This window comes from Mauremys reevesii, linkage group 11 (genome assembly GCF_016161935.1).
Source record: "Mauremys reevesii isolate NIE-2019 linkage group 11, ASM1616193v1, whole genome shotgun sequence".
Classification (NCBI taxonomy): Eukaryota; Metazoa; Chordata; order Testudines; family Geoemydidae; genus Mauremys; species Mauremys reevesii.
In genome coordinates this window covers 41,881,596-41,904,338 of record NC_052633.1, presented here as the reverse complement: position 1 = coordinate 41,904,338, position 22,743 = coordinate 41,881,596, and the positions used below count along the sequence as shown (strand labels likewise).

General features: G+C 38.7%; 1 protein-coding gene across 6 annotated transcripts in view; it reads left to right on the top strand.

Moving 5' to 3' along the window:
• XIRP2 (xin actin binding repeat containing 2) overlaps positions 1 to 14,907 on the top strand; it is a 150,034-nt gene extending 135,127 nt beyond the window's left edge. For 5 of the 6 annotated variants that reach the window (XM_039493750.1, XM_039493755.1, XM_039493754.1 and 2 more), the window contains 5 exons: positions 132 to 204; positions 826 to 959; positions 1,714 to 11,164; positions 13,837 to 13,970; positions 14,782 to 14,907. In XM_039493750.1, the coding sequence (XP_039349684.1) occupies positions 132 to 204; positions 826 to 959; positions 1,714 to 11,164; positions 13,837 to 13,931 (9,753 nt within the window). In that variant the 3' untranslated portion in view covers positions 13,932 to 13,970; positions 14,782 to 14,907. Of the gene's footprint in view, positions 1 to 131; positions 205 to 825; positions 960 to 1,713; positions 11,165 to 13,836; positions 13,971 to 14,740 lie in introns of all 6 variants that reach the window. The other variant, XM_039493751.1, reaches the window with a different exon arrangement.
• Positions 14,908 to 22,743: the final 7,836 nt, after the last annotated feature.

The following is a 22,743-nucleotide window of genomic DNA, read 5'->3' as shown; positions in this document are numbered from 1 at the left end:
CAATGTGTTAATTAGTTGGATTTTCATTCAGACTTTACCTTCATAAAGCATTTGTTCTGTGTCTGCATGCAAATAGAAAACTTAGACATATTACACTAAATCCTATATTAAAATAAAAATTTTGTCCACAGGTTTCTCATGTTGAACAATCTACCCATCAGACAAGCAAGGCTTCTAATTTCACTCAACATATTGATGAAACAGGTAAGAAAATCAGGAAGATTTTAAGCAGGAGAATAAAGACTAAGAAATGACAAACAGCATATACACTTGTTCGCACAAAAATACCATTGTTCACAGGTGAATATATGGGCCCAGTAATCCATTTCTATTCAGCAAAACACACCCATTGACTTTGATGGGATTTAAGGAGCACATGCTAATTTAAGTACCTGCTGAAGCGCTTTGTAAATGAGCTGGACTTTAAGCACGTTAAAAGATCTCTTGACTTGGGGCCATGAAGAAAATCCATTCTCCTAACATTTGTTAAAACAAAAACCCAGTTAATAATAATAATGGGTAAAATTATGGTTGAAATAACAGCTCTGCACAATATGAATAATGTTCATGAAAGCTGATTTTTCAGTATTCAACCAGCTCTAGTCCTGACGTTAACACAAGTTACACATTGCAAAACAATATGCGATATGTTACTTTGCAATTATTCTATGGTTTTATGTGTCTTCATCCGAGTGACTCTACAGTTCTGCAAGGTTGAGTACAATTGGTTTAATAACTCTTTTTTTTTAAATAACTCACTGTTAGACAATTATAATAAAATACCAGGCTTAGAAAAACCCTTTTGTTCTTCTTTTCTTATTGCAGTAGTCAATGAAACTATGAATGAAGAGATCCCAAAGATTTCAACACAGTTTTTAAAACAGCACTTTGAACAGACAGCCCAGGAAAAGGCTCTTCTCTCAGACAGGGAGATTGCAATACCTGCAAAGCATACTAAGGTCTGTGCTTTTAATAAGTGGAATTTCTGTATATGTAGACTAGCAGTGTTCAGGTTAGCCAAAATGTTGAAACATTGCCCTTTGTGCAATTGCTCAAATCTCAGCATATTCATATTTTGATTGTTTAGTTGATTTTTAAAATAAATACTACATTGTGGAAATGGTGGGAACATGGGTGGGTTTGGAAACTGTTTACAGATTAAGTAAGAAGTAATGAAAATTATATTAAGTAAATCTACCAAATATATTTATATTATATTATAAAGTAAAGCTTTTACAAAAAATCTTTGTTTTTTCCATTGTCTTCCTCTGCTGCATGCAATCTTCTCTCTCTCTCCTTTGACTCATGTAAAAAAAAATTATTATTTTTCTTCAAAATTTTTGGTAGACACCTTGGTTCATCAGAGGTAAATGCAGAGAATATCAATTTCATCAATGAATGGAACAAATATAAACTGCTGATAAATGATATAATGTGCATTGGTTGCAGCAGAGAAAGCAAAGCTGCAAAATCACTGTGCACCTCTTTGAAAGAAGTACATTACCTCCCTTATGTAGGCTGTGTTAAAATAGCATGTTCCCTTTACGCTCAATTCTACAAGGCTCTGAGCAACTTCTGGAGGTGCTGGGCCCTTCAACTCCCATTGCAATCGCATTGCTCAGCATCTTGCAGGACTAAGCCCTTTGAATAGAATGAATAAAAGCTGGGATCTTAGAAATGATTTTTTTAAACTACTAATTTTGTCCCCTAAAGATTGAAAATGAGTTCCAAGACATTGTATGGCCTTCTGCAGTGAGCTTCTCTTCTGCTGCCACTGCTTCAGAGAGCAGAGTACATGAAACTTCTGTAACACGAAAAACAGAATATGGAACTGCTGCTGCTGTTACAGCTTACACCAACTCCCCTAAATATGGAAGCACAGAAGAGTTTTCCCCTCCTCCACCATCAAACGTACTACAAGTGCCATCAGAAATGAAAGAGTTTTCCCAGTCCCCTGAACCATCCACCTCTCCAGCAAAGCCCACAGTCCCCAAAGATTTATATTCAAAGCAAAGAAATTTATATGAATTAAAACGTTTATACAAACATATTCACCCAGAATTAAGAAAGAATTTAGAAAAAGAATATTTTAATGAAGTTTCTGATATTGTATCTAGTAAGGTTGAAATAGGCAGCTCTGTGTTAGGAGATGTACAGCAAACTAGATATGTCTTTGAAAACACTGATAATAGCTCTCAGAAGCGTATGAGCCCTGAGAGAGAATACCTAGAATGGGACGAAATCCTAAAAGGAGAGGTTCAGTCTATGAGATGGGTCTTTGAGAACCAGCCTTTGGATTCAATCAAAGATGAATCTCCTGAACTGAGCAACATTAAAAGCATTGCAGATCAAGAAATCATTACAGGTGGAGACGTAAAATATACTACCTGGATGTTTGAAACACAACCTATCAATGCACTGGGTACACATTCTTCAAACTCTGCAGAAAATACAGACAAAATTCCAGATTTAGCTAGAGGAGATGTCCGCACAGCCACGTGGATGTTTGAAACACACCCATTAGATTCAATGAATAAAATTCATCATGACAATGAACAAGATGAAACTTTCATTAAAGAAATTACTGGAGGTGATGTCAAAACTGTGAGGTACATGTTTGAAACCCAGCATCTGGATAAACTTGGGCAGCTATACTCAGTGGATGAAGTTAACTTGCTGCAGCTCAAATCTGAGCTTAAAGAGATTAAAGGAGATGTGAAGAGAAGCATAAAGCATTTTGAAACTCAACCAATGTATGTTATTAAAGACAGCTTAGGTCAAATATTGGAGATTAAAACTGTTCACCGAGAAGACATTGAAAAAGGAGATGTTAGAACAGCACGTTGGATGTTTGAAACACGGCCCCTAGATATGATTAACAAAGATTCTGTGGAAATTAATGTTGTTCGTGGAATCTCTGTGGAGGAAAGCATCAAAGGTGGTGTGCACAAGGCAAAGTGGGTGTTTGAAACACAACCTTTGGATACTATCAAGGAGGATTCAGAAGTATCTGTCACTGAGAAGGAAGCTATTCTAGGGGCTGATGTCTGCAGAAAATGCTGGATTTTTGAGACTCAGCCTCTTGATACCCTAAAAGATAATGATGACACAACTCATCTGCCACCTGAAGAAATAATAGGAGGTGATGTAAGCACTACTAAACATTTATTTGAAACACTACCAATAGATGCTTTAAAAGATAGCCCAGATGTTGGTAAGCTTCAAAAGGTGGTTGCCACTGAGGAAGAAAAAGGTGATGTGAGACATCAAAAATGGATTTTTGAGACTAAACCTCTTGAACAGATTAGAGAAGAAAGAAAGGAATTTATAACAACGGTGAAACTTGAAGAAGTTGACAGAGGAGATGTGAGTAGCTGCAAACATATATTTGAATCAAGCAATTTAAGTAAATATGATGAATCACATAAAATCCATGTGGAAGAAATAAGGAGAGGAACTGTAGAGTTGAATAAAGCTCTTTTTGAAACAACTCCATTATATGCAATTCAAGATAGTCTTGGGAAATATCATGAAGTTAAAACAATTCAACAAGAAGAAGTTTTAAGAGGTGATGTAAGAAGCTGCAGGTGGCTGTTTGAAACAAGGCCTGTTGACCAATTTGATGAGAGCATTAAAAAAATCCAGATTATCAAAGGAATATCTTCACAAGAAGTAGAATCAGGTGACGTGAAAACAGCTAAATGGTTGTTTGAAACTCAGCCTCTTGATTCTATTAAACATTTTAGCAATATGGAAAGTGAAGAAAGTAAAACAGAACAGACTACAGACATTATTAAAGGAGATGTCAAAATGTGTAGATGGCTGTTTGAAACTCAGCCAATGGAATCACTGTATGACAAGGTTGAGATAGTGACTGACAGTGAAGAAGTACATAAAGGAGATGTCAAAACCTGTACTTGGCTCTTTGAAACTCAGCCGCTTGATACAATAAAAGATGAATTGGAAACAAGAGTGAAATTACACACTGTGAATCAGGAGGATATTCAAGGAAGTGATGTCCGCACAGCATGTTTCCTTTTTGAGACAGAAAATCTAGAAAATATACAAGGAGAAGAAGAAAAGGAATTCAAACAAGTAGTGGAAATTGATATCCAGCCTGGGGATGTTTCCACCATGAAATATAAATTTGAAAATCAGTCACTAGATTCCATACATTTCAGTTCAGAGGACGTTTTGGAAAAAATTAAAACTGTGCAAAGTGAAGATATACAGAAAGGAAATGTTCTACATTGTCGATGGCTTTTTGAAAACCACTCTATTGATGCAATAAAAGAAAACCAAGAAGATGCTACATTAGTCAGAACTGTTACAGATATACACGGTGGGAATGTAAAAAAAGGCTGGTTTATATTTGAGACATTTTCTTTAGACCAGATTAAAGATGGATCTGCAGATACCACCACCAAGAAAACTGTTAGTGAAGAAATAACAAAGGGAGATGTGAAAAACTACATAATGCTGTTTGAAACCCAGCCACTTTATGCAATTCAAGACAAAGAAGGGTATTATCATGAAGTGACAACAGTTAAGAAGGAAGAAGTGATTCATGGAGATGTACGTGGGACTAGGTGGTTGTTTGAAACAAAACCTTTAGGATCTATTAATGAATCAGATAATGTGTATGTTATTAGAGCTGTCACCCAGGAAGATATTCAGAAAGGAGATGTGAGTTCTGTCAGATACAGATTTGAAACACGACCACTGGACAGAATTTCAGATGATGAAAAATTAATTGTGCCAACTATTGACAGTGTCCAGGGTGGTGATGTGAAGGCCAACAAACAATTATTTGAGTCTGAGGGATTCAATAAAGGCATGTATGTAAGAACAGTAAGTGTCAGTGAAATCCAATGGGGCAATGTTAAAACTGCCACTTGGTTATTTGAAACACACACTCTAGATGAGATTAGAGGAGAGGGGTCAGAGTATAAAGATGTCAAGACAGTCACAAAGGAAGATGTGCAAGAAGGTGATGTTCAGCATGCTGTGTGGCTTTTTGAAAACCAGCCTTTAGATTCCATTAAGGAAACTGATGAAAGTGAAATCAAAATAACCAGGGAAAAAATTCCTCAGTCAGATGTAAAGACAACAACCTGGCTTTTTGAAACGACACCTTTCCATGAATTTAATGAAAATAAGGTTGAAAAGCAAGAAATTATAGGGAAAAGTATCAAAGAAACTTTAAAAGAACTTTACTCTCACAAAGTCATTGAGTATCATGGAATTATCCTTGAGGCAGATGAAATTGGAGATGTCAGAATGGCAAAATATAAACTAATGAATCAAGAGACTCCTGAAATACAAAAGGAAGAGATTATTAGAGGGGATCTAGGAAACATAATGAGGAACCTGTTGTCCAAAAGAAGCATTACCAAAAGAGAAATTACAGTAAATGAAGACGAAAAGGGCAATGTCGATTTGACCAAAGCTCAATTATTGAACAAATCAACAGATGTTCGTGTTGAAAAAGAAGAGATAGTGAGAGGTGATATACAGCAAGCTATAAAAAACCTGTTTAGTCAGGATAGTTCTGTAAAACGAGGAATTTTAATTCAGGAAAATGAGAGAGGTGATATTAACATGACACTCTATTCTCTCCTTCACAAAAGAGCTGACAATAAAATCCAGCGTGATGAAGTGATAGGTGGTGATGTGAAACATACTATTCACAACCTTCTGTCTTCCACAATGAATAATGAACTATCCCAAAGAGCTAAAATAGATGATTCAGAGAGGGGAAACGTTCAGTTTTTCACAACATGCATAGAATCCGGAGCTTTGGATTATCTGAAACTACTCCAGACAGGGTCAACTGAAACAATTACAACAAGGAAACAAGAGGAGGAGGAGGAGGAAATAATTGGTGGTGATGTAGAAGGCACAAAACTGTTACTAAAGAAACAGAAGTTTCAGACTCAACGTACAGTTAATGAAACTGACATCATCCCTGGAGATGTGGCTAATGCAGTTAAAATTTTTATGACAGAACCACAAAATACATCTTGTAATGTAAACAAACAAGATATTATAAAAGGTGATTTGAAAGCAACTTTAAATTCCCTCAGTCAGGCCATAAATCAGAGAACATTTATAGAAAAGGAAGAAATTATAAAAGCCGACATTCTCACAATACTGAAGTCTCTTAAAGAATCAGCCCATCAACTGAAAGAAACAGAGAAGCCTGATGTCATACCTGGTGATATTAAGCAGGCCATTGAGTCCCTTGAAAAAGAAATAACCACAAAAATTGAAGTCCTGAAACAAGAGGTTGTTCGAGGTGACCTTGAGTCAACATTAAGATCTTTAAAAGAAGCTCTGCAGTCTTTCAAGAATGTAGACACAGAAGATGTAATCAGAGGGGATATTCAGACTGCTGGACAAAACATCCTAGAAGCCTCTGCGGAAAAGAAAATTGTACAACATCAAGTAAATGGTCATGAAGATATAAAAAGCACCAACCAGACACAGCATATAGCCCAGCACCAAAGTAACAGGTCACATAATCTGCAAAAGAATGTTAAATCTGTCCATGAACATCATGAGGAAACACATGATGAAAATGAGACTTTCCTCAAAGAAGGTGGACAAGGTACCAGAAAGATCCATTTAGAACAAGAACAGAGCACTGAGTCTCTTGATGTAGATAAAAAACATAGAAAGAGCTTATCTAATTCTCAACACATGGTCATCAAAAAAGTGGATGAATCAATGGATAAAAGCAGAGTCCAAGGCAATGTAAAAAAAGAAGCAAAACATGTGACCAGCCAGTCTTCTCTCCGTGGTAAAGTTAAGAGAGATGTGAGAACAGAGAAATCAGAGACATGTAGAGCTCTGAAAAAGGATAGCACCACCAGTAGTGTGCAGTCCATAGAAAAAATAGCTGAAAAGAGACAGAATCTACTTCATGAGCATAAAGACAATGAATATTCCAACCTAAGCTGTCAGAAAGAGACAAGACAAAAGGCAAAAATGTCAACTGATGTTGATAGCTCCAAATCCAGAACTACACGACAACCAGTTAAAATGCCGTCTAGTGGGATTTCTAAGGCGACTGGCCATTTTCAAAAGCAAGTGATAAAGCAAGAAACAAAACAAGCGCAGCATTCTAGAGAGGTTATTGCAGAGAATGAAATAAACGTTCAGCAGCGGCAAGCTGTAGTTTCCATGACAGCAGAACAGAATATAAACAACAAACAAGAAGTAAAAGTTGCACAGGAAGCACTCAATAAATTTAAAGAAACTGAAAGGAAGCAAAAGAGAGATGTTCATCAGCAAAATAAGAAATCTGTAGGACAGTTTATAGAAAAGACTAAAGTGGAACCTGCTAAGTCAGACTTCCAATTTGCAGTGAAAAATCCTCTAAATCCAGCCAAGAATGCTGTGGGGAAAGCTAAGTCAGAAATAGATTCCTCATCTACTCCACCACCATCACCCCCACCACCACCATCAGTAGCATCTTCTGAAATTGAATTTCCTCTGCCGCCTCCTCCACCTCCATTAATGATGCCATCTGATAGACATATGTTTCCTTCACCTCCGTCACCTATCGACAAGACCAAAGCTGAGTTTGATTTTTTTCCTCCTCCCCCACCACCAATAGATGACAAATCTGAAAGTGAGTTTCTGCCTGCTCTCCCTCTACCACCCCCACCCCCTCCCCTGGTGATTTTTCCTGTTTCTCAGCCAAAGCAAAAGAAAGAACATTTTCCAAAATATCCAGAACAGTTTGTGCCTGAGCCACTGCAATTTAATGCCAGGGCTAAAACATCATCACGTAAACCAGCTGGAGTTCCATCTTCAAAGAAATTCCTCAAAATGGAACCTTCTAAGGGGCTAGACATTAACAAGTCTAAAACACCTCCAAAAATTGAACCAACTGTTCTTCAGACACACAGAGAAATGGATATTACCACAGCAGCGGGAGAAAGCAAAAATTCCACAGCTCTAGTGAATGTGGTTAGCCATGAACAGAAACAGGAGACAACTCATACAAAAACAGAAGGGATAAAAAGGCCATCCTCTGTTTCAGAAGTGATTAATCCTCCACCCAAAGCTCTGCAAGAGACACCACTGGCCAAGAAAAGAGTGGTCTTTCCTCTTACAAGATCTCCTTCCCTTCCAGCAGAGCCAACACAAATAAAACCTAAACCTTATGTCAGAAAATTTAAAACCCCTTTAATGATTGCTGAAGAAAAATACAGACAGCAAAGGGAGGAGATGGAGAAAGTGCAAGTCAAAAGTTTTTGTCACGAGACTGTCGGAATAAACAGCGAGACTCGGGGAAGTCCAGTTCAAACAGAGTCAGAAAATTGTGTACCATTTAAAAAATCAAGCAAGCAGGATCAAACTCCTTTACAAGGTTCAGTTCCCTCTGTAACTCCACAAAAAATGACACCCTCTGATTCTGACTTTCAAGTCAGTTTACAAGCAACAGGATCTCGAGGTAAACAACTGTCTGCATCATTAGTAGTATCATCAGCTACTGAGCAGCTTCAAAACATTTTAGAAACCTCAGCAGAAGATCACATTAGAAAAAAAGTACTGGAAGGTTCAAAGGATCTTCCAAAACATAATTTAACTTGTCAAATGGAACAAATCCATCAAGAACATACTTTGCATAAAGCAGAGCAGTTGAAGACTGTGGAGCAGTTGCACGTGTCCAAAAATAAAATTATCTCCCCTCATTTCAAAGTTAAAACTATCAAGCTTCCAATTGTAGATCAAAGCTTACATGAAACACACAAAGATTCTGAGACACACAAAAAACAACAGGGAACTAATGTTCAAAATGTTGTCAAACAACAAAATCCGGAAAAACAGAGAGACGATATAAGTACTAACACTAGGAAAAAACGAAGTGTTGCAAAAGAATATCACCAGAAGCATGTTGATAGAAAGGTGCTGAGGGAAAAACCACCTTTAGAACACATAGAGAATATGCAAGAAGTAGGCCAAAAAGATGCCAGTCAAGTGAAACAAAAATTAGTTAATGAGAAAGAAACAGAAAAAGGAGAATTCAAGCGTGAGAAAGTCTCAGTGGCTAAAGTAGTAAATGAGGGCCGGGTATTAGTTTGTCCAAAAGAAGCAAAAGTAACAATTCCAGAAAAACAAGATCAGTTGAAGAATAAATCAACAGAGAAAGTAGTCAAGCAAAAGGTAATTGATACACGTCATGACTCACAGACTCAAATTGTTGAGCAAAAGAATGTGTGTGTTTCAGAAAATAAAGTTCAAAATAAAAAGTTATCCCAGCAATATAATAGTTTGCAAGAAAGCAAATGTGCCACAGACAAGGGCATACAACTAAAACAAGTCCTTCCAAAGAAAACAGATCCAAAACAAGAGATTACACAGAACAAACCTTTATTTTCTCCTCCATCAAAAGGATCACAGCTGAATGATGAAAAATTTGCAGTCGATATATTAGAATTCTTAAGGAAACGGGAGGAACTGCAGCAAGTTTTGTCTAGAGTGAAACAGTTTGAAGCTGAGCCAAATAAAAATGGTATGAAAGCATTTCAGACATTTTTAAATAATATCCCGGTATGGCTTATAGACCAAGAAAGAAAGAAAAATATAGTTCATATTGCAACAGAAAATAATTTAGAAAGGATGAAAGAAGAGCTATCAGATATTAAAGATAAAGCAGTCAAAATACTAGCCTCATGTGAAGACATGATCCAGACAGCTATGATGTCCACAAAAACAGTGAAATCCGGAAATGACTCTGTTAGTTCTAGAGGCTCGTCACAGAAAATATCAAAAATCAGCAGAGATTCACACCAAACGAAAGAGGTTATAAAAGAAGAATCAGTGCACCGTGAAATTATACAGCAGTCCAGTGGAATCAAACAAACAGAATTCAGAACTTCTTCTCCAGCATTAAGAATGCGATCGCCATCACCTACTTATATAACAATTGAATCTAAACGGACAGAATCTCCTCTGAAGGAAGCACTCTCTTCACCTGCCATCCAAAGAAAAAGTACTCCTATTCCTTCCCCACCACGCAGATCTGCAACACCAACATCTACAATTCGAAGGCCAGCCTCTTCCCCCTCTCCTCCAAGGAGCCGTTCTGAACAACTGGCCAAATTGAAAGGCACGACAGCAAAGCTATCTCAAGGAATAACACAACACTGGTCAGTAACATCAGTTCCAGTTGTAGAAAAAAGATCAGAGATTGTTAAATCTCCTGCAACTCTTCGTAGACAAATTAAAATTGAAACACATGCTATGATGGAGCCTTCATCCTCAGCAACTATAAATGAATCTCAAGTAACTGCTGGTACAGTAAAGGACATAAAAGAAACACGTGAAGAAAATAGAAGAGCAGAGAAAAATAACAACAAAGCGCACCAAGATCCAGTAAACATTCCAGAACGCTTAAAGCCACATACAGTAAGTTTTAGGGTCCCTAAGATTGACCAGTCAGGGCTTACTTGTAGATTTGAAGCATCTGAGCAAATAAGACATACAAAAAAGGAACCAGTCACAGTAGTTGAAAGAGTAGACTATGAGAGTGTAGATGAAATGGATTTGTTATTAGGGAAATCAGAGGACAATCCAGGATTTGATGTGAAATCAAAGAAAAGAGTTTTTGAAAGAGGTGGAATGAATAGCAAAATAAAACAAGACAGACACACATTTAGCAAGGATGAATTTGGACTGACATCTCTGGAGAATCAAAAGGGAAAAGATACCTTCCGAAACTCTCCTTATAGGCAGCCAGGAGACCCAAAGGAAGGTATATCTTATAAACAAAAGCAATGTGAAGATAAAGAGCACTCATTTGAACCCCTGGTTTGCTTGGAAGCAAAGTATCATAGCGACCATGCTTCTGGTCTGGATAGATTTGCCAACACAGTCACTGAATCAGTGATTGCCACCTCCACATTACAAAGTGCTGATGGGAGGCAGTCAGGATTTGGCTTCAAGCGTGCACCTCCAACATATGAAGATGTAATCTCAGGACACATTTTGGATATTTCTGCTGCTGATTCACCAGAAGAACTACTAAGGAATTTTCAGAACACGTGGCAGGAAAGTGAAAGAGTGTTTAATAGTCTTGGCTACACAGTCTCAGATACTTCTGAAGCTGAAGTGAGAAGTAGCGTCCACCAGGAATCAGCATTTATCAGTGGTAAATAAGCATGCGAAGTGTGAAGAAACCTTAACAACTGTTAAAAAAAAAAGATTCAACCTCAGTATATTGTGCAGTTAATGAAAAGTGTGTTTATAATCAAAGAACAAAGTAACATAAAACTAACAAACTTTTCCTCACTTTTGCTCTCTCTCTTTTTCTCTCAGCAATCTTTAATCATTTTCCCTTTCCAAACGCTTTAAGTGATGTGCTGAGTGTGTGACTAACAAATACTGATATGTTGAGTTTTGTGGACTTTCTTGCCAAGGTAAATATTGCATTTGAATTAGTATTGGAACAAAAATATGTATAGAATGCATTTCATTTCTTACAGCAGCAAATAGCTGGCATTGTGCTTTTAACTGAGATAAATAGTTAAGTGACTGCTGTGTTTGCATGCAATCCAACATAGCAATAATGGTATAACAATCTGCATGTTTTATATGCATCTGTTCTAAGTTTGCTAAATCACAAAACTTGAATTTGAACAAAATGAGTTTTGTTTAGGGTAGGTTTTAATTAAATGTGTGCAAAAGTAAAGAAGTTGTTTACAAAATTTAATGTGAAAACTTTTGCCATTTCATGTTGGATGAATTCATACCCTGAAATTTTATCTTGCATTGAAATATACAAAAATGCAAAATGTCACTTTCACGCTACTGTCCATTGTTCTGAGGGAAATATCCCCTTCCTCTCTCCTCTCTAAGGACCCTGCCACTGAGAGACACTTCCTTCTCTCACAGAGGCCTGGGTCCCCATGGCTTCAGTGCTCCATCCAGGCCTGGGAAAATGAATAAAAAATGTCTTCACTGCACAGTTAATTTGGGTCTTACTTGTATTTTAGCCCAACCTTCTCTACCATCCACACAGAAAAACCACTGACCCAAATTTGGAGCTGCTTTAAGTTAATTATATTATATTGCAGTGTAGTTGCTCACACCAACGCAAGGCTACCCATGGTGCTCAGACAGGATACCTGCCTCCTGGGTTAACTGCACAATGAAGACATAGCCTTAGTACACTCACTGTCTCTAGCTTAGGTATATATTTCTAAGGCATAGGGTATATCTACACTTGGTGTGATTCCCAGCTCTAGGAGGCATACCCAGGCTAGCTCTGATTGAGCTAGTGTGCTGAAAACAGAGTATAGCTACAGCAGTGTGAGTGGTGGGAGGGGCATCTTGGACCAGTACATGCTTGGGGCAGCTAGCCCCTCCCACCACTCATGCTACCATGGCTAAGCTCTATTTTTAACCTGCTAGCTCACAGCTAGCATGGAAATGTCTCCTGAGCTGGGAATTGTACACCCCAGATCCAGGTGTGTACATCCCTCAGACAGTCAGGGAACCTATCAAAATACTGTGTGAGTTCAACCACCTGCCTTCCCCTCAGGCTAACAACAGGAAATGAAATCCAGACTGTACTACAAAGAGTGCCTTGAAATTTTCAGGGACTTGAGTACAAAGATAACTTCACAATCAACTTTGATTAGTCTATTCACTTATGGTGAAAATTTTGCATTCAGGTAATTTCTAAGCAAATTTTGAAGATTTTTAATTTCTCCTTGGATGTTTTGCACAGCTCTAGGCGATACAGGCACAGTTGTATAGTCTACACTGCTGTTCTGTCTTGATTTATGAATTGCTATAAAATCAGTACTAGCAGGCAAATACAAATAATATAACATTAGAGCGGGCCACATTCTCTGCTGGTGTAAATGGATGCAGAACTCGGATGATAATGGAGCAGCACCATTTACATCAGCAGAGAATTTAGCCCATTCTAATGCTGTATTATTTGTATTTGCCTGTTAAGATGGATTTCATGCATGCTATAGCAATTCATAAATCAAGACAGAATAGCACTGTAGCTTTCTCAAGCCCAGCAGCTTGTCTGTTATCTTCCTCTCTTCCTGCCCCTCACCTTCCTGAAATAAACTTTCTACTGGTGCTTTGTACTTTGGAGTATAGCTAGTTTCCTTTACAATCAATTATGCTTCATAAAAGAAGGGATTTGATATAATTAGCTAATATCAGTATTGTAGCTAATTCTCTCTTGCAAATTAACTGAACAAAATACCAGCCATGAAAATGAAAACTGTAAAAAGCTCAAATAATTATATCCTATCATATTTGCAACATATGTGCATGTAGTTTTCAGGTTAATGCAGTAATGGAGTTCCTTGATTTGCTTCTGGCATAATTAAGCAGAGCTTTCAAATCACAGTTTCAAACATTCATCCTCTGTGTATATATCTTTAAATGACATTGCAGATTCAAAGAGGTGGGTTCTATATAAACATACTCAATCCAATTTAACATTCCTTTTTATGGTACCATCTCACTTTAAGAAAAAAATGTTTATTACATGCAAAGGGCAAAATTCTGCTTGGCTTCCTGAAGTGAAGTCCTATTAAAATTCATGAAACTACTCACCTGAAAAAGTGAACAGGTTTTTGCTTTCAAAGTATTACAATTAGTTGAATTATAGTTTATCCCTAAAATTTTTAGATTACTTATCAATTCGTGGATCAACTGACAAAAATCAGCATTGCAGCTTTCCATATAAACCATTCATTTTGTGCATGGACTGATAAAGTGACATCTTTTAGAAATAAATTCTAACACATGGCTGAGGACCGATATATGACCTTTATAAAATATTGTTTCTAGAAACTGCAACTTCAGGAAAAGGAAACATGCATACTTTGTCAAAAGAAAGTTTATCCAATGGAATGTCTAGTTGTCGACAAGCAAATCTTTCATAAATCATGTTTCCGATGTCACCACTGCGGCAGTAAGTTAAGGTAAGGAGGAACTACCAATTCATTCACAGAAAATCTGCTTCTCAGGTGCAGGTACTGCTGTAACTGGCAACCCTGTTCCTATCAACGCTAACCAGCAGATAGAGCTTTGGATCAGAGGTCAAATGACCTGGGAGCTCTTCCAGGCAAGGATTATAGATCTGACCCTGTACTTCTAAAGTCAATAGGAATTTTTCCCTTTACTTCACTGGGAGCAGGATTCAGGCCTAAGTAAACATGCATATGAATAAATCCTGTCGTCCAAGAAAAGGACTGAGGTGTGCTAATAGAGAAGTGTAGAGAAGCTTGGACGGTACTGCATGTTTTCCACTTCTTCTGTAGGAAAATAAAGAGGACTTCAGTGGTTGTCATATACACTAGCAACTGTCATGAACTTTAAAAAAGCATAAACAAAGTGCGAGGGATTATTCCTCTTGGCAGCCTATACTTTCATTAAGTTTAGTCCATTTACTGTAAAGTGTTTCTATAGCTGTAGGAAATAATCATCCATTTATATAGTTTAATTATGATTTTTATTATATAAAAGTGAGGTTGTTGTTACCAACATTTTTAGATTTTATAGGAATTTACAATACATAAGGTTTCAAATACTAAAGATTCTTTTTTTGGTGAGACCCATGCATTAAAATTAAAAATAAATGTTATCGTTTCTTTGCTAAAATATACATAAAGATATCTATAGATACTGTAATTTTTGAGTACTTATCCGGTCAACTAAAATTGAATATTCTTGGTGTATTTATTCTTGGTAGATCTATAGATGCTATCAAACAAATTTTCTTCCATTTGACAGCTTGGGAAATTATGCCTCTCTCCATGGACAATCATACTGTAAACCCCATTTTAAGCAACTTTTCAAGTCTAAAGGAAATTATGATGAAGGTTTTGGACACAAGCAACACAAAGAATTATGGAGTTCCAAAGACCAAACAAGCTCAGTTGGCAATGTTCATGCTGAAGAGGTAAATCCAAGTTACGAGACACCTATCGAATCTAAGCTTAATACAGAAATTGAACCAGACTTGCATTCAGATATTCAATATGTGCATTCTGAAACTCTGGATGACAATTTGAAAAGATCTACAGAAAGAGGCAAATTAAAGATTACATGGCCTCCTTCTACAGATCATGTTATACCCCAAAAAACATTTTCTGTTGAAGAGGAGGTTAAAATGAATAAGCCAAAGTGGCCCCCGGAAGGTTTTGCACAAGAAGCCTCCAGAACATACACAAATACACCTCTGGGCAATAAAAATGAACCTCAGCTAGAAAATGCCCATAGTGATCTCAGAGAGAAAGAAGAACAAAAGAAAGATGACATTGTTGACTCACAACAAAATCAACAGTCATCTTTTAGTTCTGTGTCTAAGAGAGAAGAACTTATAAATTTCAATGTAGCAAAGATAACTGAAGTAGGCAGTAAGGAAATAGATGAAAAAAATGAGAATGTGGAAGATAAGATGAATGAAACAGAAGGATCAGAGAATAGAGAGGATAGTGGAAAGGAACATAATGTAGTTGTGCAGAGTGCTGAGAAGGAGCGAGATGAAAAAATTAATGAATCAGATGGTGTAGAAGTTTTACAGGTTACTAACATTGATAAGGAAACAGTACTAGATAATCATAAAGAGTTTAATATGAATAACAATAATAATAATAATTATACAACTTTTTCACACTTGAACATTTGTAGACAGGAAACCTCTCTCTCAGTTATACCTAATCCAGTAACAAAATTAAGCCATGCAAATCACACCATGTTTGAATATGCTTTTGAAAAGCTAGAAAATCAACCAAGAAATGCAGAACTACTTGGTATACCTGAATTTCAAGAGAGCTCTTCTAGAGATGTTGTAAACATTACACTTGAAAAACAAAACTCCAAAGATAAAGTTACCTCATATAGTCTTGTTCAAATTAATACAAATGCCACTTGTCAAAAATCTTGTACCAGCAACGTATTAGTTTTAAAGGAAACCACTAATACAGCTTTTCCTTTTGATACCAAGTTGCTAAGCGTTGAGGAAAAATCAAAAAATGACAATAGCTTAAATACTACTTTAGGTGATAATGTGAAAACACCTTCCTTTCCTGAAAAAGATGACATGTTCTTAGATTTAGGTCTGTTAGATTCTGTAGACATAACTAAAAATGCTTCCAGTCCATATTCAAAAGAACATGGGAATTCTGATATGGAACTACATGATATCAATATCTGTCAAGAAGGTGAAATAACAGAAGTGTCAGCAAATGGCACAAGCACAAGTTTAGATTTACTGAGCTCAAGATATATAGCTGTTCCATCATCTCAAGGAGATAAAGTCAAGTCTGATTATCTCACTGTTGAAGAGCAAATCAAAAGAAATAGATGCTATGATGATTATGAATAACACAAATGATCAGCTAAAATTGTCACAAATAAAATATTATGTCTACAATTAGTGGGTTAGGCATTTCTGTAATCCAGTTATTCTATGGCACTTCTTAAGGAACTTAATATACAGAGATTATATATGAATGTGTATTTGTATTATATATCACCAATTATTCATATTTTATTTTTGCTTACATTATCTTTCAGTCAATGGAGAGGCAAAAATATGATTTTTTTTTCAGTTCAGGATGCAAATGATTTGTATTTCTACAATTCTTTATGCTGCAGGCAATATTTTAAAATATGACTATCCTGCTGATACATGCATTAATTCAACATTGTTCTTTATCATTTGTAATGAACTAAGAAGTAATGCACCTGGTGTGCAGAAGAATAAGGAAAAATATTTCTACAATTTTTTTTCATGTATTGTTATTTCTATAGGTAAATAAGCTGTTTCTCCATGATAAATTATGTAAATTTTTCTTGTTAGCTTTTATTAGAAAAGTATTTTTCTAGCAACATCATGAAATACTTGGTTTGAAATGGAATAATAATAAAATAGGGGCTACAACCAGTGAGCAAATAATAATGGATATTATATCATTTTGCTGTCTCTCTGAAATTATCATGTCCCTTTGGAGCACTGAGATGTTTACTGTGCATGACAGCAAAGAGTACGGTGTGTAAAAATGTAGGAAATGACATGAAGATGAACATCACGTAGAATTGGGACAATATTCAAGATGCAGGAAAACAGGAGTAAAACAGAGGTTATTTTACTATTTTTTTTGTCAAAAATAATTTTAGATAAACCAGCTTCTCAGTTTTAGATTTAAAATTGTACAATCTTATTCAGATTTAGCACTTTTTATCCTTAACACTTTTATGGCATAGTATGTTTTTGCTATCTTAACATCATTCTAGCTTGCATGAAACAGCAACACATCATTTAACTGTTGACAATGCATAATAAAAAAGCACTTTATAAAATCTATCTTTTGACTATTTTTTACATCTACTTTTTCTAAAACAGTTGTGAAATATTCAGACTGTAATCATTTTAGTTTAGGAAGATATTTGTCACAGTGAATGTGCAAAAATCTCTGAGTAGGGAAACCCAAATACAGTGTTCAAAACTATCTATTTCTACAAGCACTGATCCACACATTCCCCTCTGCTATGCAATAGTGGGGATCACTTGGAGTAATTTACAAGTAGAACAGGTAGCCAGTTTCCTGCAATAATTACAAATGTTTAAGCAGCATACTCCCACCACGAAACTATCCTGCAGGAGTAGTGGCACAGGATATCTCCAGGAGTACAGTACATTGCCCAAACATGGGGCTGTGATTGTATGTAGGTTGAAGGAGTCTCCCATCCAAAGTTGTATATCATATATGTCTTTCACTACCTCAAACTATGCTCATGAAATGTGAGAAATCCTTTTCAAGTGTAATTAGATTGCTGCATGAAAGGCAGGTACTATGGTGATAGGTGGCCTTATAAGAACTTTGATGGATGGAAGTAGCCTGTGGACCATGCTGAAGGGCCAAACCACTGATAGGGAACTATAGGCAACACAGTAAGGGAGCAAGCCATACATCTGAGTTGAAATCCTGGTTCCATTCAAGTCAATGGCAAAACTCTCATTGACTTCAATGGAGCCTGGATTTCCTCTAGAGGTGGGAAGCATGGAGCTGCTGTGGACACCCTGTGATTTAGAAGATGGCTTCAGACATTACAGAATCTCAGACTACAAAGATTTTAGATCATATCTACTGCTCTTCAACAGGCAGCCCAGTGCACGTCTTTTCACAGCTCTTTCCAAGTAAATTTTCACCTTCCAGATGTTTTTCCATGGGAGAGAATATGTAAGCCATGCAGTTTGTTTATTTCTCCTATTCCCAAAATCTTCTCAATACACTTTTACTACTTGTGGGCCATCTCCTGAGTTTCTAACTCAGTTTCTACTCAGGCAAACTCTTGTAGAGTCAATTTCATTAAAGTTTTCTTGAGAAAAAACTGAATGAGGATTTAGCCATGTCAAATTTTCAAATGCCTTTAGCAGAATATTTTTAAATTCTGTTGTGATTATGGTAAACTATAAAAAATAAAATATTTGTAAATTTGTCTTCTGCAAAACTAATGATTTTGTACAAACAATTTAAATACACTTTCTTGAAAGGTCGCCTGTCTCAGGGGGCAATGTTTGATCAGACCAATGGGGAAAGACAACCCTTGGAGTCCTGAGAGGAACGGGGGGGGATTAGAGGGTCAAGTTCAGTTGTTTGCAGGGCTGGATTAACTTTTTGTGGGCCCGGCGCCAAACATATTTGTGGGCCCTCCGGGGAATGATTGTAAAAGGGGCGGGGGTAAAAGCACATTGGGGCAGGAGCTAGAGTTGGTCTCTGGAGCAAGGGAGGTGTCAGGGGTAAACTGCAAGCGCCGCAGGGCTCGGGATGGGGTAAACAGGATCCCCCCCTCGCCCCTGCCCACGTAGAGCGGGTACCTACCTGGTTCTAGCCCATTCTCTTTGTCTCTCTCTGCACTGAGCTGCCCCTCCTCCCACAGCAGCAGGACAGGTTCTCTCCCAGCCCTCTGAGGTGGGTGTTGGGAGTGGGAGGAGTGGAGGCTAATGTGGTTCCTCCTATAACCGGACATTTAGTTTCCAGTCAGCACTGCTAACCAGACACTCAGGTCCCGTTTTCTACTGGAGTTTCCAGTCTAAAACTGGATACCTGGCAACAGGGCTGCCAGAAACGCCTGAGGGGGGGAGAGGGGCAAGCAATCATTTTTAAAAGTAAGAGGGCTATGCCTTGGGGGTGGGGGGAAGTGATGGGTGGGCTAGGGAGTGGAGAGGAGCTAGTGGGCAGGGCCATGTCTGCTGTACTGCCCAGGTAGGTTGGAGACGGTGGGGATCAGCTGACACAGTATCCAGGGCCGGTGCAAGGATATTTTGCACCCTAGGCGAAACTTCCACCTTGCTCCTCCCTCCCCCACCCCTCCCCGAGCATCGCTTGTTATAAATTTTCAAAAATGAATACAGTGGAGTCACATCTGACGTGGGGGTTAGGTTCTAAGGTAAGAGGAAAATCGCGTATAGTGAAAATTACCATAAACTACAGTATACACTGTATACACTAGAACAGGGGTCCTCAACCTACAGCATGCATGCCAAAGGTGGCACGCAAGCTAATTTTTTTTTTGAATGTCAGGCCGTGGGTCCCGGCTGCCGCTGAGCCTGCTGCCAGCCGGGGTCCCAGCCGGCGACTCCGCTCAGCCTCCTGCCGTTCACCCAGGCCGGCAGGAGACTGAGCGGGGCCGGTGGCCGAGACCCTGGCTGGCAAGGGGCCGGCAGCCGGAACCCCAGATCGTCAGTGGGCTGAGCAGGGCCGGCAGCCAGGACCCCGGCTGGCAGGAGCCGGCCCACTGCTGTCCCTGATCAGCCCGCTGCTGGCTTAGTGAACACAACCCCAGGCTGGCAGCAGGCTCAGAGGTGGCCGGGACCCGCAGCCTGCCATTAAAAATAATCGGCTTGCGTGCCACCTTTGGCATGTGTGCCGTAGGTTGAGGACCCCTGTTCTAGTGTATACTGTGTATACTGTACTTTATGGTAATTTTCACTATATGTGATTTTCTTCTTACGCGGTGACTTTAGAACCTAACCCCCATGTAAGATGTGACTCCACTGTAGTATAAAAAAAAATTTTTGGCCACCGCTTTTTGGCACCCCCAAATCTTGGCGCCCTCGGCAGTTGCCTAGTGGTTACACTGGCCCTGACAGTATCTCCAGCCCAGGTGACGTGACCAGCCAGTGGTGGATTTAGAGTTAGTTGGGCTCCCCAGCCCTGTGCTCAGCTTCATTTTTGGGGCTCCTCCTTGGGACCCAGCCAAGAAAAAGACCATTCTCTCTTATCTCCCCTGCCCCCGTTTTTCATTTTTTTTCTTTCATCCTCCTCCTGTAAGTAATAGCAAGTAAATGAAAATAAAGTGAGGTACCTTGATTGTTCTTGTAGTCTAACTTATTTTTCCACATACCACTTGAAAATCACGGAGGGTCTCGATGGACCACTTAATGATCTTTCCAAATGTTGTAAAAAAATGTTCGGGTGCGGGGTCTGGCCAGGAGCTAGGGCGAGGGAGGGGGCTCAGGGTTGGGGGAGGAGGTTGGAGTGTGGAACGCTTACGTGGGGCAGCTCCTATTTGGTTCTCAGGATGGGGGTGGGGATGTGGGGGTGTGTGTGCAAGAGTCAGGGTAGGGTGTGTGTGAGGGGGGTGCAGGTTTCAGGGCAGGGGTTGGGGGGGCGTGAGGAGGATGCAGGAGTCAGGGCTGGGGAGGTGGGAGTAGAGGGGGTCAGGGCTGGGGAAGTGTGAGGGGAGTGCAGGGGTCAGGACAGGGGGCTCAGGGTATGTCAATATATACCTGTGCAACCAGTTTACTTTCACTGAAAAGTTAATATTTCTGTCAGAAAAGTATCTTATGAAGTAACAACAAAAGTTCAAAAGAAAAATAAGCTTTTCCTCTTACTAGAAAATTAACTTACAGGAAGAGAAGACTTAAAGAGCATAACAAGGTTGAAGAGAGGATACGGACCCCAGGGATAGTCCATTCCTGTTGTAAGAGAAATAAAGTGAGAAAGAGAAGGGCTATTGTAAATCACATAGTACCAGGGCCAAAGCCAGACCAAATGTCTACTTCTAGCATTGTGCTGTCCTTATGCAAGTCATATGGGTCGCCATAGCAAACATGCTTCAGAAAGTAGAGAGGTAATAGTGGTAGCTAGTCAATAATTGCAAAAGAATGTAAGTGATGGGAGGAAATGAAGCTGAGACTAAGAGCTCTTTGAGACTTTGTCCCAGAGCTTGAAGCATGAGTAATCAGAGACAAATGAGGCTGAAACTCAGTGAATAAGTGTCTGTTTTTTGGAATATGTGCTGAAATCATGTGAATGAATTTGCATGTGGGAGCTCTCCTGTCCTGCACATAGAAGCTACAGAAATGTGAGATGGGGCTGCAAGATGTGGTCGTGTGCATTACACATTTTCTTTAAATTAAATGTTTTCTTTAATTAAATGTTTTCTTTTAATTAAATGACCAGGTCCTGAGCTGGTAAAAAGCATCATAACTCCATTAGCTCTAGTGGAGCAACATTGATTTATACCAGCTGAGGAGCTGGCTTTGAGTGTTTTGAAATAACGATCACTCATAAAACTCATACATTTGACCTTGGGAGAACCAGGGAAAACTGTCTGCATGAGCTTAGATGTCTTCTCCCAAATTGCCATTAACTCTTAAGAGGCTGGCCGCTCCTGAGATGTTTTACAGTTTCAGGACTGGCTAATTTCCTGAGTTAAGGAGGAGCCAGTAGGGAACACTCTGCTTGGTGGAGGAGAGATTCTGTGGCTGCTGAGAAGTTAAACTTGGTTCTGAAACACTTTCTGTGTGGAAACACCTACTCCCCTGGCCAGACCTCCTGCTCTGCCTCCACCAGCTACCAGGTTTCATTCCCCACTTCAGGAAATGAAGTAAAAAGGAGAAGGATTCTCTGACTAACAGCAGTACCTGGGATGGGATTTTCCTGGCATGAAAGCAAAACTGGTTCCATGCGAAGAACTATCTGGCATGGAGCATGAGTCTTATATCTCCTGGGAATAGTGGAAGATTCATCCAGGGTTTATTTTAGCCTGAGAGAAGAAGGGAAGGTTCTGATTTGAGAAAGAAATGTGGAAAAGAGCAGAAAGGGAAGTCAGGCTGGGGGAAAGGAAAGAGAAGGACACAGGTTTCCTCCGTTCCTGTCATTCAAATTGTATGGATTGTTGGGCTGTCCTTAGATGTATTGGTTACTGAAGTGGTCAGGATAGATTTTGGATTTGCAGGTGCTCCCTCAAGAGCGTTCACTTTTATCCTATTCATTATTTCATCAATAGGAAGGCCAAGAGTTAGCAATCAGCATTTCCTCCCTTGGTGACATGTGTCTGCAGTTTCAATAAAGTTATTCTTGACTTTTTCCTATCTCACAACAAATTTTTAAATACTTGATCAAAGAACTTGAAGATGGTTTCTGAGATCTAAAGAAGAATCACACTGAAAGATAAATGATTATGGGAGTTATGATCAATTTAAGGGAGATAACCCTTCCCCACAGAAAAAAAAATCTGTACCTTCCATCTGGCTACACCATCTTGGACTGATTGTAGAAACAGATTCTATAAGAATTTATAGTAAAACTATTTCCCTGTGCTTATTTTTCCCCCTTCCCCCCAACACACACACACACAGTTTCTTACATCTCCTTGTCAATTGCTGGAAATGCACCTTTTTCATTACCACTACAAACAGTTCTTTTTCTCTCCTGCTGATAATAGCTCACCTTAACT